This window comes from Prosopis cineraria, unplaced genomic scaffold, assembly GCF_029017545.1.
Source record: "Prosopis cineraria cultivar Desert tree isolate PC_DT_omini unplaced genomic scaffold, ASM2901754v1 PC9, whole genome shotgun sequence".
Taxonomy (NCBI): Eukaryota; Viridiplantae; Streptophyta; class Magnoliopsida; order Fabales; family Fabaceae; genus Prosopis; species Prosopis cineraria.
The window spans coordinates 26,749,718-26,765,907 of NW_026555340.1; the positions used below are offsets into that span (position 1 = coordinate 26,749,718).

Genomic DNA, 16,190 nt, shown 5'->3' on the forward strand with positions numbered 1-16,190 from the left:
AAAAATGAAAAAAAAAAAAGAAGAGAAAAAAAAATAGTAGAGAAAGTATTAAAATATAAAAAAATTCTTATATCTAAATATTAAAAGATAAATAATAAATATGTAAATTTAAAAAATATCTAACTCAGTGACTTAAATTATTTTAATAAAATATACTATTTTTAAACATTCAAATAAAAAAAAATCTAATATGTGATGCTATATCTGATGTTTCAGTTGGCATAAAGAAAAAAGATGTACAGATTTAAGTTGGTGTAGCTGTTACTTAAGGAGTGGAGGCAATATAATGTGGTTACTGTTGATTAAAGAGGTATGAATTATAAGCAAAAGGTATGATTACCGTCGATTAAACTTTAAAGAGTCAAAAAAAAAAAAATTAAAGAGTCAAAAAGAACAAGTCTCGAAAGTAGGAAGACGCGCTTTGTTTTCGGTTTAAGATTAGAAGTGGATTGCGGACAGGTGTCTAGTGAAATAAAACAAGATTTACTGTAATTGAAAGCAATTCCATTGACCATTAACTACAATCATGATGGAAGAATTATATTTAAAATTTAAATATTTTATATATAATTACAATAAATTTATAGATTTTTAATTATTTAAATTAATATTTGCAAGTTATTTTTTTAAAAAAAATTTAATCAGAAATCTATTTGTTATTAGTTTACTTCTTTTTTACTTAACTTTTTAGACAAAAATGTATAAAACCCTCTCAAACTTTGAAATAGATGCATATGACCCTTCTCATATTTAAATTTTAAAATTAACCCTACTGATTTTTAATTTTATTTTTCAAAGCCTCTATTGATAATTTTATTATTTTTGCATGAGGGTTAAAAAGTCATTTAGCTAAAAAAACGTTATTAAACACAACATTATATTGTAAAATTATAGCTAATAAATTTTTTATATTTTTTAGATAGTTGAGGCATTGATAGACAAAAAAATATTATTATTACCATATAAAATTTTAAATATTTATTTTTGTATTATTTGTATCCCTTTTTGTTTTTGTTATCAATAATATATAGCTTTCTTGTATTAAAGGGCAAAAACCCTCAATGCAAACCAAAACCCTAAACAATAAACCTCAAACAATAAAAACCCCAAACCCTAAATATTAAATCTCTAAAATTCTAACTGGTCAACCCCTTATATCCTAAAATCGCAAACCTTAAATACTAAATCTCTAAAATTGTAGCTGATAAATGCCTTAAATCCTAAAACCTTTAAACCCCAAATCCTAAATCTACAAAAACCTAAACCCAAAACACAAACCCTTAAACCATAAACTCTAAATGCTAAACTCTATAAACCCTAAACCTTAAATCATAAAGCCTTAAACCATAAACACTAAATCCTAAAATCCTAAACCACAAACCTTAAAACACTAAATTCTAAATTCTACATCGTAAACCCTAAACCCAAAAAACCCCCAAACCTTAAAACCTAAAAGTCCAAACCCTAAACCCTAAACCTAAGACCTAATCTCTAAACCCTAAAACACTAAACCTAAACCCCTTAAACCCAAACTCCAAACCCTAAACACTAAAACCACAAGCCTCGAAACCTAAAAACCCCAAAGCTTAAAACTTAAACATGAAACCCTAAAACATTAAACTTGAAAACACAAACCTTGAATGCTAAACTCCTTAAACCTTAAGTGCCAAACCCCTTAAAATCTAAAACCCTAAACCCCAAATCTTAAACCCTAAAACTCTAAAACCCAAGCCGCAAACCCTAAAATCCTAAGCCCCAAAACCTTAAAACCTTAAACCCCTTAAACCCAAACCCTAAACCCTAAACACTAAAACCACAAACCTCAAAACCTAAAAACCCCAAAGCCTAAAACCTAAACCCGAAAGCCTAAAAACCTAATCCTTAAAACACAAACCCTAAATGCCAAACCTTAAAACTTGAAACCCCAAACCCTAAATTCTAAAACCCCAAGCCCCAAAACTTTCAAACTGTAAGCCCTAAACCCTAAACACTAGACCCTATAGTGTGCATATGTTTTAGAGAATTAAAGAATCTCTAATATTTGATATCATTAAACTATTTTTTTATGAATATCAGACTATATTTAAAAATTCACATAGCTTGAATAGGAATAATTTTCCAAAGATAATTTTTGGGCAGAAAAACATTCTAACTCAAAATCTTGTACTTAGGATCCCATTTGGTTTAGCAATCGAAAAATAAAAATTTAGGTAAAATAGATTTAAGGAAATTAATGTTTAGGAACAAAAATAGATTTTACCATTATTAGGTTGTTTGGATTTTTTAGATAATCTTTTAGGTGTCTCAGTGTCATCATCCATTAAGTAAAAAATTATCATCTTTGTTTTTAAATGTTCAAGCAGACATGAGCAAATAATCTTTGCCAATTGAGTTTCATGGAATTTCCATTTCTTGCTTCTTTTTTAGCTTTCCAAGCAATTTAATCTTGTAAGGGAAGAGAGAAGAAAGTATTAGATTTGGACTAGTCAATAAGTTTAAGCCAAACATGTCTAGCTTTGGGGTAGTTGTAATACCTTGACTTTTAACGTGAGAAATAAATTGGAAAACTTGAGGATTTAGCATTAGGATTGAAATTTACCTTGAGGCAAGATTTAGTTGTATACCAACCTTTAAAATTTAGTTTAATTTCTTCCAAACCAACTGTGCATCCATCTTATAACATTACCTTAACCGTCATTTTGCCAAAACATTTGCCATGTACTTACGATATTTTACATTGTTGATATCATACACTATTTAAACGCAATAGGTAATCTTCGTTTGATTCCAGTTAGCGTTCGTAAATACTATCCTTATCATATAGCTTTGAGAAAGTTCATATTGAACACTTCTTTTACAAATCTAATACTTGGAATTGTATAATAGTCTTTCCTAGCAAAAGTAATATGTAAAAGCATAAAAAAAAATCCCTTAAATCTAGAATTCAAAGTTTAGAAAATCTAGCAAACCTTAAACCCTGCACTTCTTCTAGGTAATAGGTGTCAGTAATGTTATTAGTAATGGGTTAAATGTTGAGCCTTTTTTATTAGGATGTATTCATGCTTTAATAAAAGTAGAGCTGTCAATTAGAATCATCCTAACTCTTAAAGGGCTAAGGTCTAAATGGGTTGGTCTTATTAAACTCGATTATACTTCAGAGTTCTATTTTTGCCAACTCGGCCCTAGCCCTAAGGGCTAAAGGATCGGCCCTCAAGGCCTCAACTCTAAATTTATTTTATTTTTTAATTTTAAAATATAAAAAATATATTTAAAATTTTAAAAAGTTATTATACATAATATTAAGTCTGGAAATATAAATTTAAGATAATATATACAATAACAAATTCAAGTCTAATCAAAAGTAGCAACATTACAAAATTAACACTAATGACAATTAAACTTTGCGAGTATCATTAGTTAAATCTTAATGGTTTTTATTAACATCAATATAATTTGATTATTCTCATTGTGAAGCCTTATCAGTGGTAAAGATATTAAGTTTTTCATACATTCTTTCTTCTTCATCATTATTTACAACAGATAATAAACCAAAAACATAATTTCAATATATTTAAAATATGCAAAAGTATTCAAAGTAAATAATAATTTACCATTCAACTCAAAACCATGCAAAAAGCATGAATGATAGAAATCAAACGACTATGAAGGAGGCAAGCTAGGGTTTTTAGTTTTCTAATTCTTTTACTTTTAATATGTTGTGTTTATTTTTTATATTAAATTTAATATATATATATATATATATATATAAGAGGACCTAAATGGGCTAACCCTTTTATTTAGAGGTAAAAAGGGTTAATTTTTTTAAACCTAATTTATCATTTTACATATTAAAGAAGTGGCCTGGCCCTAAATTTTTTTAGGCTTACAAGGGTCGGCTTAACAGACTCTACCTTAATTGACGACTATAAACAAAAGGAAAAGTGTGCCTGAGGTGACTGAGATTTCAAAGAGAGCAACTTTAATTTTTGTTGTTGTCTAGCAAAAACTTGATGTCCAAGTGTAATTAGCACTGCTCTTCCATATATATAGAGAGAGAGAGAGAGAGATTATTTTGAAGCAGAATGTTGAAATAGAGAGTTAATGTTTTGTACACAATTAATGTTGCTTCTCAAGTACAGAAATGAGAGTCATTATCAACCACTATCGTCAAAGCACCACCACAAGTGATCAAAGCTCCACCGGAGTTCCAAGCGCTAGTTAGACCACCACCAACAGTAGTTGAAAATTATGGAGAATTAATTTTTTAAAGGAGGCTAAGGTGGGTGTAAAACCCATAACCCCTTGGCTTACCAAAAGGTTATGGACCACTAAACCATTGAACTCATTCAATCATATAATGAATAAAATTATATATATATATATATATATATAACAGACTTTATTTTCAAACCACTTGATTATTACATTACTTGTTAATCGCGTAACTTTATTTGTTAATACTTTAACAGAACTTGTTAAATAGTTAACTTTCCTTTTTAATCTCATGACTCCTGTAGCAAAATTACATTACTTGTTAATCACGAAACTATACTTTGTCAATACCTTAACAGGACTTGTCAATTACTTAACTTTTTTTATTAAGTCCGCGACTCCCACAACATAACTACATTACTTATTAATAATATAATTATACTTATTAATATCTTAACAAGACTTGTTAATCACTTAAATTTACTTGTTAAATCCATGACTCCTTCAACTAAATTGTAATACTTGTTAATCTTGTAATTTTACTGGTTAATTATGAAACAACACTTGTTAATTATATAACTTGACTTGTTAATACCATAACAAGACTTGTTTAACCGTTGTTCCAAAAAAGCAACTAAATTACTTGTTAATTTTTCAACAATACTTATTAATTATTAAATAAACATATAATTTACATAAAAAATTGAGTTGGTCAGTAATGAAAGTGACGACAGTCGGGTCTCCCTTATCATATGATTTATCTAGTATAATAAATCATATGATTTATGATATCATTTTTATGTATAATTTACTATACTTGTACATAAATTATAATTTATCATATAATTTTTATCAAGTATAATTTATCATATATTTTCCACAATCTGGTTTTTTGGTACGTATTGGGGCTGCAAATTCTCTTAATTGTAAAACCAGTGAAAAAGCAATGCATCTCGGCTTCTTCTTATGCATGTCCAAATTCTATTCATTGTCAATCTCAAATAAGTGAAACAACATGGCGTGGTTTCACTGGAAATAAAATAAGGGGAAAATAAATTCATGTTATAGGGAACTAATAGTATTACATCTGGTGTTGTTGTCTAGCTATTCAATACATCTTCTGCAGTATCTTGCTTATAGCTGTGTTGTATGGAGGAAGAATTTTTAAGTTGAATAACATTGTTGCAAGTGAGGAGAATTATATACAATTGCTTCAAAGTCCAGAAAAGTTTTATGTATTTTAGCCAACCTTTTATTTTTCATAAGTTATATTAAGTACCATAAGATAAATATTGGGTTTTTTTTATATAGAAAACTTTATATGACTTGAGTTTCGGGACATATCAGGGCCAAAACATGTCTCTAGATTTAAAAGGCACTTATGAAAATACTTATAAACTAATCACTAACAAAATACTCGAAAGGTCCTCAAACATTGATCCTTTTTTTTTTTTTTTTTCATCTAACCAGACAATATGGATCCTTTTGAGTGAGTGTACGTGCTACAATTTTCTTCACACCACTTAACAAGCGATCCAAACCATAGCTAGACATTCATGTTCAATCAATTTTAGCGCGCATTTGGCATTTTATATGAAGCCTCTTTGGTTATATTTAACATCACAAGGTGCTTTGCCTTCCTTGGACTTTGATCATCGCTAGTCTGATATTTTTTAAAATAAATTTTACAGCATACATGCAATTAGAATATACACCAGTAGACCTTGTATTTGCATTTGCATAAAACCTAAAATGAGATGCAATATGATTTGTAATTAGAATAACTTTTATCTGTTTTTATCAAAATAAAAGGGATGGCTTCTTACATTTTTTATATTATATATTCTTATAATAGATAGGTAGTTGAGGTAAGACACTACCGCAGAACTGAGCTACGACAACAAAAAATATAATATTCATTATTAAAAGTAAAGTATAAGCTATACCTCGAGGAAAGATTTGTAATTTTTTTTAATATAATACTTACTTACACACACACTAAAGAGAAAAGATAATAAATTGTGGAAAGTTTTTAACTTTTAATTGACTACCCCTTCCTGGCCGAAAAACAACAAGAAATTGATTAGCCTTTTAGTGTTGGGCTATGATAGGATGATGAGAGGCCTTTTGATGAATGGACAATAAGTGTGTATTGGGTCCCAAGTCGGGATGCCCACCACGGCTAACAATCATGCCATTGCCAATTTAAACCCATTCTACTCAATGGACAATAGTCTCCAATACTTTTTCTTTAATATAAAAAAAAATTACATATAGATCCCTCACAAAAAAAATTAATTAATAAATATTATGGTAATTAATTTTTTTGTATGAATTCTTCCTATAAAAAATTCCCTAGTGTTGTGTCCTAAGTTATAACAATGAGACCCTTCTTTGTTATTAATGAGGTTGAGTTGAGTGATGCTTTAATCCTTCACAATGTGATGAATTCATGTTTAGTAGGTGAAAAAATTATTTTTTAGGGAAAAAATATACTCCCTCCATTCAAACTAACTTTATCTTTTTATATTTATTTCTATTAAACATGCTACAATAAATATAAAATTAATATCAATATGAACACTTTTGAAAAAAAAGTAATAATTACACCTTAAAAGATTATGTTTTACATTTTTAAATATCTAATTATTTAAAAAAATACCTTACATTTTTAATCGAATGGAGTATCTATCTTGCTTTCTTTTTAGATACATTTCTCAGTTCTTTTTTAGAAATTTTTTTTTCATATACTGAATATAAACTTAATGTCCAACCATATTTTTGAATAGAATGATACTTGTATGCAATGGAAAAAGAGACTTTCCTTGCTTTTTATTATTTTTAATTTCATTTTAATTGTATTTTTTCCAGAGTAAGTATTATTTCACATGTTAGGAAAATAAAATTTACTTTAAAGTAAACGTCCAAATTTAAAACAAAAAAAAAAGTAGAAAAGGTCCAAAAGAAGTTGCAACTAGCGGTGCATAAAATTCAAGCCAGTGACATTACTTATTTCGGTGCTAACTACATGACAACATTTTAAAACCTCACTCGCTTCTAAATATAAAATAAAGATGTAGTACCCCATCCTAATTTAAATTTTTTTTTGAAGAGATTTAATATTTTAAAATACAAGATACTATAATAAAAATAATATTTTATTAATAATTTTTTTTAATAATATTTTTTCATTATTCTCTCCCCCCCTCCTTCTATCATATTCTTTTACAAAAGAAATATTAAATTTAAAATATTTTTAAAAATTTATATTTCTATCTTAAACAAAACATTATAAAGTGCATTTAATAAATTTTGTTAATATATATAATATTATTTAAAAGTGCCTTATAAATTGAGATGAAAAGAATAATAATTATTTTTTTTAAAATTATCCCTCCTTAATTGCACTAAGTTGTAACTTTTAGAAAAATTTTATCATGGTTATTGATTTTAAAGAAGGATAAAATTTAAAGATAAACAATTTTTATAATTATAGGAATATTAGTTACTCCATTCATTTTAAATTATAAGATACTTTTAAGAGAGATTCGAAATTATAAAATACAAGACACTTTGATAATATTAACATTTCATTAATAAACTTATTATAATAGTATTTTATTTTTATTTAATATTCATCATTATCCCTTTTCAATATAATAAGAAGTATTTTTAAAAAATTATATTTTTATTGTATAAAGGTAAGATTATTAAGTGTAGTTATTAAAGTTTATTGATATGTGAAATTTTATTTAAAAATATTTTTTTAATCTGAATTTAGGGGAGTATTATTTTTTAATAGTTGTGGAGTTCTTCGCCCTGTATTTATTGAAGTACATGAACATGTAGAAGATTGGGGGCTCCTTCCATTTCGGCGTTAATAATGGCACACGTTACTTATAAGACCCGTAATTCCATTCATTAAAGTCAAGAAAACAGAAATGGAAGATCTCCGGTGCTTGGTGGTCAAATTCAGCTGAACATGGGATATTGGTTGATTCAAATGGAAGATATCTTTTGTTGGAGTTCTATGACTTTAGAAATAGTGTACAATTATTTTTACACCGAATATACATTTATTTACTGATTAGACATTGGCTAAGTTTAACCGTTTTTATTAGTAATTAAGTTCGGAATGCAGCAACCAATCACGGGGATCCAAGTCGCTGCATCCTATCTCTTAGGTTGTTGGATCATGGACGCACCGAGTGTCGACCAAAGTTGAATTGCTCAGAGTTGTTGACTTTCCACTCAAGAAGCTGAAACTCCCAGTTCCACATTCATCTATAGACTCCACCTCTCACTTTGTCGTATTCGTCTTCTTTTCAAAACACCCCATTTCAAACTGAATGATCTACTCCTGAGATCTATGTGAACGGTGAGCCCCATCCTTCTCTCTCTCTCTCCAAAACCCTTACTTTCTCATCTGAGTTAGGGTTCAGGTACGGGTTGGGTCTTCCATCGACAAAAATGGCCGTCTCCGATGGGGTTGTTAAGAAAGTCATCCTCTCCTACACCTATGTTGCAATATGGATCTTCCTCAGCTTCACCGTCATCGTCTACAACAAGTACATCCTCGACCGCAAGATGTACAATTGGCCGTTCCCGATCTCCCTCACCATGATCCACATGGCCTTCTGCTCCTCCATCGCTTATCTCCTCGTTCGCGTCTTGAAGCTCGTTGAGCCCGTCTCAATGTCCCGCGAGCTCTACCTCAAGTCCGTCGTGCCCATCGGTGCACTCTACTCCCTTTCCCTATGGTTTTCCAATTCCGCATATATATACCTTTCCGTATCCTTTATTCAAATGCTTAAAGCTCTTATGCCCGTCGCTGTTTATTCAATTGGGGTTTTGTTTAAGAAGGAGGGTTTCAAGAGTGAAACTATGGCTAACATGATCTCGATTTCTCTTGGGGTTGCGATTGCCGCGTACGGTGAAGCTAAATTCGATGCGTGGGGTGTTACTCTGCAGCTTTTGGCGGTTGCATTCGAAGCCACCAGGCTGGTTTTGATTCAGATTTTGCTGAATTCCAAGGGTATTTCACTAAACCCCATCACCTCACTTTACTATGTCGCCCCGTGTTGTTTGGTGTTCTTGTCCATCCCTTGGTTCCTCGTGGAGTACCCGTCTTTGAGGGATCACTCAAGTTTTCATCTGGACTTCAAAATCTTCGGGACAAATGCGTTTTGTGCTTTTGCTTTGAATCTTGCGGTGTTTTTACTTGTCGGGAAGACTTCGGCTTTGACCATGAACGTTGCTGGAGTGGTGAAGGATTGGTTGTTGATTGCATTCTCCTGGTCTGTGATAAAAGACACAGTCACACCCGTCAATTTAATTGGATATGGACTGGCGTTTTTGGGGGTTGCATACTATAACCATTCCAAGTTGCAGGCTCTCAAGGCCTCGGAGGCACAGAAGAAGGCTCAGCAAGCTGATGAGGAGGCTGGAAGATTGTTAGAAGAGAGAGAAGCAGGAAACACCGGAAAGAAGAACGAGAACCAGAATTGAAGTAACTGCGGATCTAATTTTTTTTTTTTTGGATTCTCTAAGAGATTTATAATTATGATTCCTTGATTGAAGTTGGAAGAGGCTGGCTGCGTTTTTGGGTTTGTGGTATACGGGTGTGGTTTTTATGTTACTATCCCTTTATAATTTCTTTCGATGTATGTAGGTCTTAGCTGAGATGATGCGCGACGGGTTACGATCGGCATTTGCCCCTTGTATTTCCAGTTCACCTAGATGACTAGAGGATGAATTAAATATTACCCATGTACCTTATTTTGGAGAAAACCCTGTGAACGATTACTAAAATCTATTATAATTGATATGTAATTCTCTATGTTTATGTTTATGCCTCCCACTTTCACTACAATTTCACCCCTTGGCAATGGAATTGGCTCTGCTATCTAGAGCCAGGTAGCATATATTTGTTGCCTTAAGTGGAAGTCTGGAAGATTGATTCATACATGTTAATGTATGATTGTTGAAGAAGTCATATTATTAAACTCCTGGTCACCTGAAATCCGTTTCCGTTTCTTGGACTAAAATGCATTTTCAATGTCGAAGAAATTTCAATATGTGGAATTTTAGAGCAATGTATATAACTTTAGTCTCTACTCTCTAGGTTCTGGTCTGATATAATTGAGCTTTTCAGAACTGCTGTTCACATTGCTGCATGTTGAATTCATTTTACAAGCGTGGATCTATATTATTACGAAATTTGAGAAGAAAACGTCGAAAAAGAACAGGACAGCCTGCAGTTGGTTAACAGTCTTATTTTTGTTCAACTTCTTGCTGGTTTGCTTGGCTCATTGGAACTTTGTGTACTATCTGAGTAGTTTGGTGTTATGTAGGCCAGAAATAGCCCTTTGATCTAATTTCAACTATCATGGCAAAAACAGAACTTGAAATTCTATCCCCTCGCAACTATTGAGGAACTTTGAAACGACAGTAATGGAGCTATCACTGGCCACCCATCCGTCTGCAAACGTTTAGGTTTGCTTATTAGCCCCTTGTTGATGTTTGGTATATGGTGCCTTTGTTGTTGCCCAGTGAAAGGTTTAAACTCTTATCACTGTTTATATTTAGCATCTCATGATCGACTTGACATGCATAATTACAAGCTTATATCGATGTTCTGAGAATAAAAATGGTGATTATAGATAGAGTTTGTCAAACTAACAAAGAGATATAGTCCTTTTTGCCTCTCTTCTACTTGTGCACTTGGCAATAAGTATAACTATGGGGTTAACGTTCGAACACTTGACGATAGCTCTAGCACCATCTTACAAACTAAAACATACATGCATGCATGTGTGCACGTGCGCGTGCCCATGAGATTTAACAAGCAGGACGATGGTAATATACTTTATTCATTCAACCAGAACATTACAGAACGAGACTCAAATAACAGATTATATAAACAAACCAAACAATGACAAACACGACAGACAAAAATATGTAAGACAATTATTTTACTATTTCACCGGACAAGGAATTCGAGCTCCAGCTTGAACACCCACCCAGTTTGCAAACAAAATGACATATCAAACTGCAAATCAAATCTCTTGTTTCTTCATGCCATGCTGCATCAAAATTCAGAATTCTCCGAGCATAGGGAAATTCGCTCACCAGTGGAATCGGAAGTACTTCTATTTGATCAGCTTTGGCGGCTCAACCCAAAATCTTTTTGGTGAGGAGTCATGGTTTATTTTCTAATATCTATGCTGAGTCCTCGACGTTGTTAGGAATAACAAACCAAACTTTGTAAAACCTTCTGGCTGGCTACAATTAACCATAAAAAATCCTTATAACCTATCTGCCAATGACTTGTCCACTACCGCCATTTGCGGAGCAGGTTTAGATCTTTTAGGCCCGTGCCACATTGTAGACACCAGAAATGCAGCAAAGTTTATTGAGCATAGAATGGTTAACAGTGCATAGAACAAATCCAGCCTTCCATTGTTTATATCATCAGCTAGCCATCCCTCTCCACCTTTAGTCCCAGTCACTTTCTTCACAACTGAGACTAGGAAGCTACTGACAAAGAAACCGAGAGATAAGGTGGTCAGGAAGAGACCCGTGCTCATGGATTTCATGCCTTTTGGGGACTGCGTTAAGAAGAAGTCGAGTTGGCCTACATATACGAAGGCTTCGCCAGAACCAACCAACAAGAACTGTGGAATTAGCAGGAAAACGCTTATAGGAAGCTTTCTTAAGGTTGGACTCGCTCCTTTTGCTACCTTCAATCTTTCTCTCTCACATAATGCAGCAACTGCCATTCCACAAGTTGAAAGTGCTAGCCCAATTGCAATTCTCTGTAGGTTGGTAAAACCTATTTCACAGAAAGAGGTAACTTCTCTTGTGAATAGTGTTGTTACATTTAGGCGTTGAAGATAGCTTTGGTTTCTAAATTTGTTTGTGTACATATGGTAAAAATATTTATATGCAACTGCATCTACATATGTATCCCAACGTTGCGTGGAATATAGTTACCTATAACTGTTTTAAAGGGTGGATTTGTTATTCAAAATTTTCTGCAATGGATTTTTCATGTCAACTTTTTAGTCATAGCTGTCAGCTATGTAGAGAACACTGAAAATTGTTTAGATGTGATAACTGCACTCAAAATAACACCAAAGACCAATAACTCGTAACAAATTCTTATGTTCACCACACGAATAAATATGACATGGCTGAGATTTGGTCTGAACATGTGAGATCCACATGCCAACTTATGCTAATTAAAACTGTTGTATGTACATATGGTGTGTGCACGGAATTTTCATAAAACGTATAGACGCACTTATTGTGATAAATTGTTATGGGTTTCTGACAGTTACCTTTGATGTAAGGTATGTAGTAAAAATTGACGTGGACGTGACAAATACCAATAATTTATGCAGGTTGAGCTAAGTACTTTTGTGACATGTAATGTCTGTGAATGAATGAATGAATGACTTAAACATGGCAAGTATATATTGTTTTGACTAGCATCAATCTTTAACCAGTAAACCAAGTTGCTTTACTCTCTTTCTCCATTTCTCTTATCTTTTGTACCCAAACAAATTGGAATATCTTATCATTTCATATTTTCTCCACAGAAGTTTACCCGGTTTGCCTTTCCACATTTTCCAAAGGGGCATGATGAGACGATCATAAACAGCGATAGTGATTAGTACGGCTAGCACAAAGAAGACAGTGAGAGAGCCTGCAGGAATCTGGACATTCCCAATGGATCTGTCCATAGTGGAGGCTTGCTCAACTGAGAAGGTGATCAGCTGTGCGTATGTGGTCCAATACATGATGGTTGTGGCCCACACTGGTAGCAGACTCACCATCATCTTAACCTCCTCTATCCTTGTCAATGAGCATAGTTTCCAAGGGTTCGGAGCAGAAGCAGATACCGTCTTCTCAAAATCACCTTCTGCCACAATTGCTGCTTTCTCCAAGAAACTATAGCAGAAAATGAAACGAGGAAAAAAAGAAATCATTAAGACAGATCCCTCTAATCTCAGCAAAATTCTTAACCAAGGGATGAGAAACTGTTTCCAGTAATCAAGGTTCTTAAGAGTTATCTTGTGCTTCGAAGGAGAAAAAAAGGGGAGATTCAGTGGAGTGAGGCGAGGAAGAAGAGAGAAACCTCTAAAACCTTCTATGATGTTTTCTTGGTTTGAGCTATGCATGCTAGTGAACAATGATGTAACATGAATTTGTTGAGTGAGAACTATGCTCATAGATCCTTAGAGGATGGATTTGTATGCAAAATGATTTTCTTTGTTTTATGAACACAATGCTAAAATGATGTGTCTTGGATTATTTTTTCCTTGTTAAAGATACAAGACTATGAAATGGATAAGCATAAAATAATCGTCTATAGTAGCCCGCATTATTATTATAGCCATGATCAGTCTCTTTAATATCCACAGCCAAAAGCAGATAATTCAAATATGATGTAAACAATGATGTGACACTTAAAAGTCCACCTTACCGGAACTGATCTGTATGCTTAATTCTTGAAGCCTCAGGGGTGTCCTCAAATAAAGATTCAACATTGGATGGCAGATTGACCTTCCTTTTCCTTATTGCAGCAACAATGACTTGGAAAATAGGGATAATGGGGCTTCCCAAGCCTTGCTTATATCTGTATCTTTTAGTTCCAGATAAGAATACCAAAATGGCTATAACCATAGAAGCAGAACATATTCCGCATGCCAAGCTTCGACCCACTTCATCTTCTATATACACAAGCACTGTGACACCCATCAGAGTTCCAAAACTAATGAAGAAGACGAACCTATTGAAGAAATAGACCATCTGAGACTTCTCCTTCTCATCTTTCTCATCAAACTGGTCTGTTCCAAACCCAGAAACACAAGACTTCAGGCCACCAGTCCCTAAAGCAACAATGTACAGAGCCATGTAAAAAAATCCCATTTGAAATCCATTAGCTTGCTTGCAATTCTCACCGCCTGTTGTAGCATTGCAAGGTGGTGGACGTAGTTGTGGCAATTTTGTTGAGATTGCTAATGTTGCAGTGCCCTGGAATCACCATCCTCCTCAAAGTCAAAACCAATGAGAATACATGATAACATGAAAATTCATCTTTGGAATCCTATTTTTGTTTGGTGAACTTGCAGTTTAGTCCTCTACAAATTTTTTCTTTCAATTTAATCTTGTATTCCTTCAAATGCTTTTAATGTGTCTTTTTACCCCAATTGCATCCACCAACCAAGCCAAAGCTGACTGGTTAATTTGGCAGTTGGAAGTTGAATGAGTTAACTAATAGCTCAACATAAATAAATGCAACTTTTAGGTGCAATATGAACTAACCAGTGTTTGTATTGCAGCGGAGATTCCGATTGTCCTGTATCTTCCAACAAAGGAATCAGCAAGAAAACCTCCAAGCAAAAACAGGAGAAACGACGTGCCCATAAAATCAGTGACAACATTGGCTGAAGTTGAGCTTGGCAGATGCATGGTTCCAATCAAGTATGTCACCAGGTTCACTGCTATCCCCATGGTGGATAGCCTCTCAACAATTTCAATTCCTGCAAGAATTTTGAAAATTAATTTCTATTTAATTTGGTTTCTATTGTGAAGATTGGTATTACTATTTTCAGTTCATTGGGCAGATGTTATTATGTAACTTGAGCAATGTGTTGTGTCAAAAAGAAAACTAATGAAGCTCTTAGTTAAGAAAAAGCATAATATTCTTGCAGAAAATAAGGTTCAATCTTTAGAAACAGTTGTGGGATAAAATAAGATTAAATAAACTACATAAAATTCTTTGCATCTCCACAAGTAAGGTTTCAAATCTCCCCGTACGACTTGTATTCTCAATTGATGTTTAACTCACTCAAGAGAGATCACTTTAGCGTCAGCGACCTACTCAAGTAGTCTCTTAAAATAAAAGGTTGGGGAAAATTCTTCAAGTTGAACCTTTGTATTGCTTCGGAGACCCAAAATAAGCCATTAGCACTCTGGCTAATAGTATTGAAGTCATCTATATTTACTAGTCGAATGACCAAAGAAAAAAAAAATTGCTTGGACGGACCTTGTATGGTATTATGCCATTTCCAACTCCATTCCAAATAAACAATACATTGGAATGCTAGATAGCTAAATGTATTCTATTCTACTTGCATGTTCTCCAACTCTAGTAGCATGGTATAATGTGTCAGCTTTAGTTATGTCTCACTACAATTTTCTCCACTCTGTGATGAAATTATCTCCCTGAATAGTAATTGGATTGAATCAAATGGAATATTATGAGTAGCTCCTGATGACAAGGGACAGAACTCCAAGCATGGGTCCTACTCGCAATGTACTAGGTACACTCTATCTGTTTCTATATTGCCTTTTTATGAAACATCAACTTTTTTTCAAGCCTGCAAGTACTGCATGAATCACCATCTTGTAGCTAAGAAAACAAACATGAAATCAAATAACAAATCTTACAATGTCAAGGGGTCAATTATAGTCAGGTTTATATTACATTGTAACTATACTTTGTTCTGATTTATTACAGATTACAATTAATCGAAAAACTATTTTCAGAATTCACAAGGCCAATAGTATCAAGTCGAAGTGGAAAGACAACCCTAGAATGAGAGAGGCAGGCACCCAACCACCAGTCTTAGATCTGTCAGCAGGAGAACCTTTGTAGTCCACAGCATTTTCAACTGTCGAATTCAACTTCTCCTGAAACATAGGAAATGAAAGCATTTGCAAAACTAAGGTGACATATCAGACAGTGATCAAAAGTCAATACTAAAAAGGAAGCACTAACCATTCAATGAGGTGCTAAAATTAGAATGCACAGAAACTTATAATTCTTGGCTTCAACTCGCAACTTGGATTTGAGATCTCAGAGCTTCCCCTTTTAAAGGCAGAGCATTCATCATATAACATGAACTCAGTGGGAACATCACATGGGCAAGTAGGGAAATCACATCATTCCCACTTCAGAACGTTTA

General features: G+C 33.1%; 2 protein-coding genes across 3 annotated transcripts; one reads left to right on the forward strand and one right to left on the reverse strand.

Annotated features, from left to right (window-relative positions):
* The first annotated feature begins 8,469 nt into the window (after positions 1 to 8,469).
* Positions 8,470 to 10,061, forward strand: LOC129320574 (probable sugar phosphate/phosphate translocator At5g25400). The gene has a single exon (XM_054966090.1). It carries the CDS (start codon positions 8,683 to 8,685, stop codon positions 9,718 to 9,720), a length of 1,038 nt encoding a protein of 345 aa, XP_054822065.1. The 5' UTR covers positions 8,470 to 8,682; the 3' UTR covers positions 9,721 to 10,061.
* A 1,037-nt stretch (positions 10,062 to 11,098) lies between these two features.
* LOC129320573 (protein NRT1/ PTR FAMILY 6.2-like) lies at positions 11,099 to 15,958 on the reverse strand. 2 transcript variants are annotated; one of them, XM_054966089.1, is made up of 5 exons: positions 15,818 to 15,958; positions 14,545 to 14,764; positions 13,703 to 14,253; positions 12,824 to 13,167; positions 11,099 to 12,046 (listed from the first exon to the last, which is right to left on the reverse strand). In XM_054966089.1, the coding sequence occupies exons 1-5, from the start codon at positions 15,937 to 15,939 to the stop codon at positions 11,520 to 11,522; spliced, it is 1,764 nt and encodes a 587-aa protein (XP_054822064.1). In that variant the 5' UTR covers positions 15,940 to 15,958; the 3' UTR covers positions 11,099 to 11,519. The 2 variants fall into 2 exon arrangements, with proteins under 2 accessions (XP_054822064.1, XP_054822063.1); XM_054966088.1 differs by lacking the exon at positions 15,818 to 15,958 and having other exon boundaries at positions 14,545 to 15,053.
* Positions 15,959 to 16,190: the final 232 nt, after the last annotated feature.

Excerpts from the sequence above, each read along its gene's own strand:
- LOC129320573 (XM_054966089.1), bottom strand. The coding sequence starts at position 15,939 with ATGCTTTCATTTCCTATGTTTCAGGAGAAGTTGAATTCGACAGTTGAA. Across the intron at positions 14,765-15,817 it reads GTGCCTGCCTCTCTCATTCT|AGGAATTGAAATTGTTGAGA; the intron begins AGGGTTGTCTTT and ends CAAAATTCTTGC. Across the intron at positions 14,254-14,544 it reads CCGCTGCAATACAAACACTG|GGCACTGCAACATTAGCAAT; the intron begins GTTAGTTCATAT and ends TGGTGATTCCAG.
- LOC129320574 (XM_054966090.1), top strand. The coding sequence starts at position 8,683 with ATGGCCGTCTCCGATGGGGTTGTTAAGAAAGTCATCCTCTCCTACACC.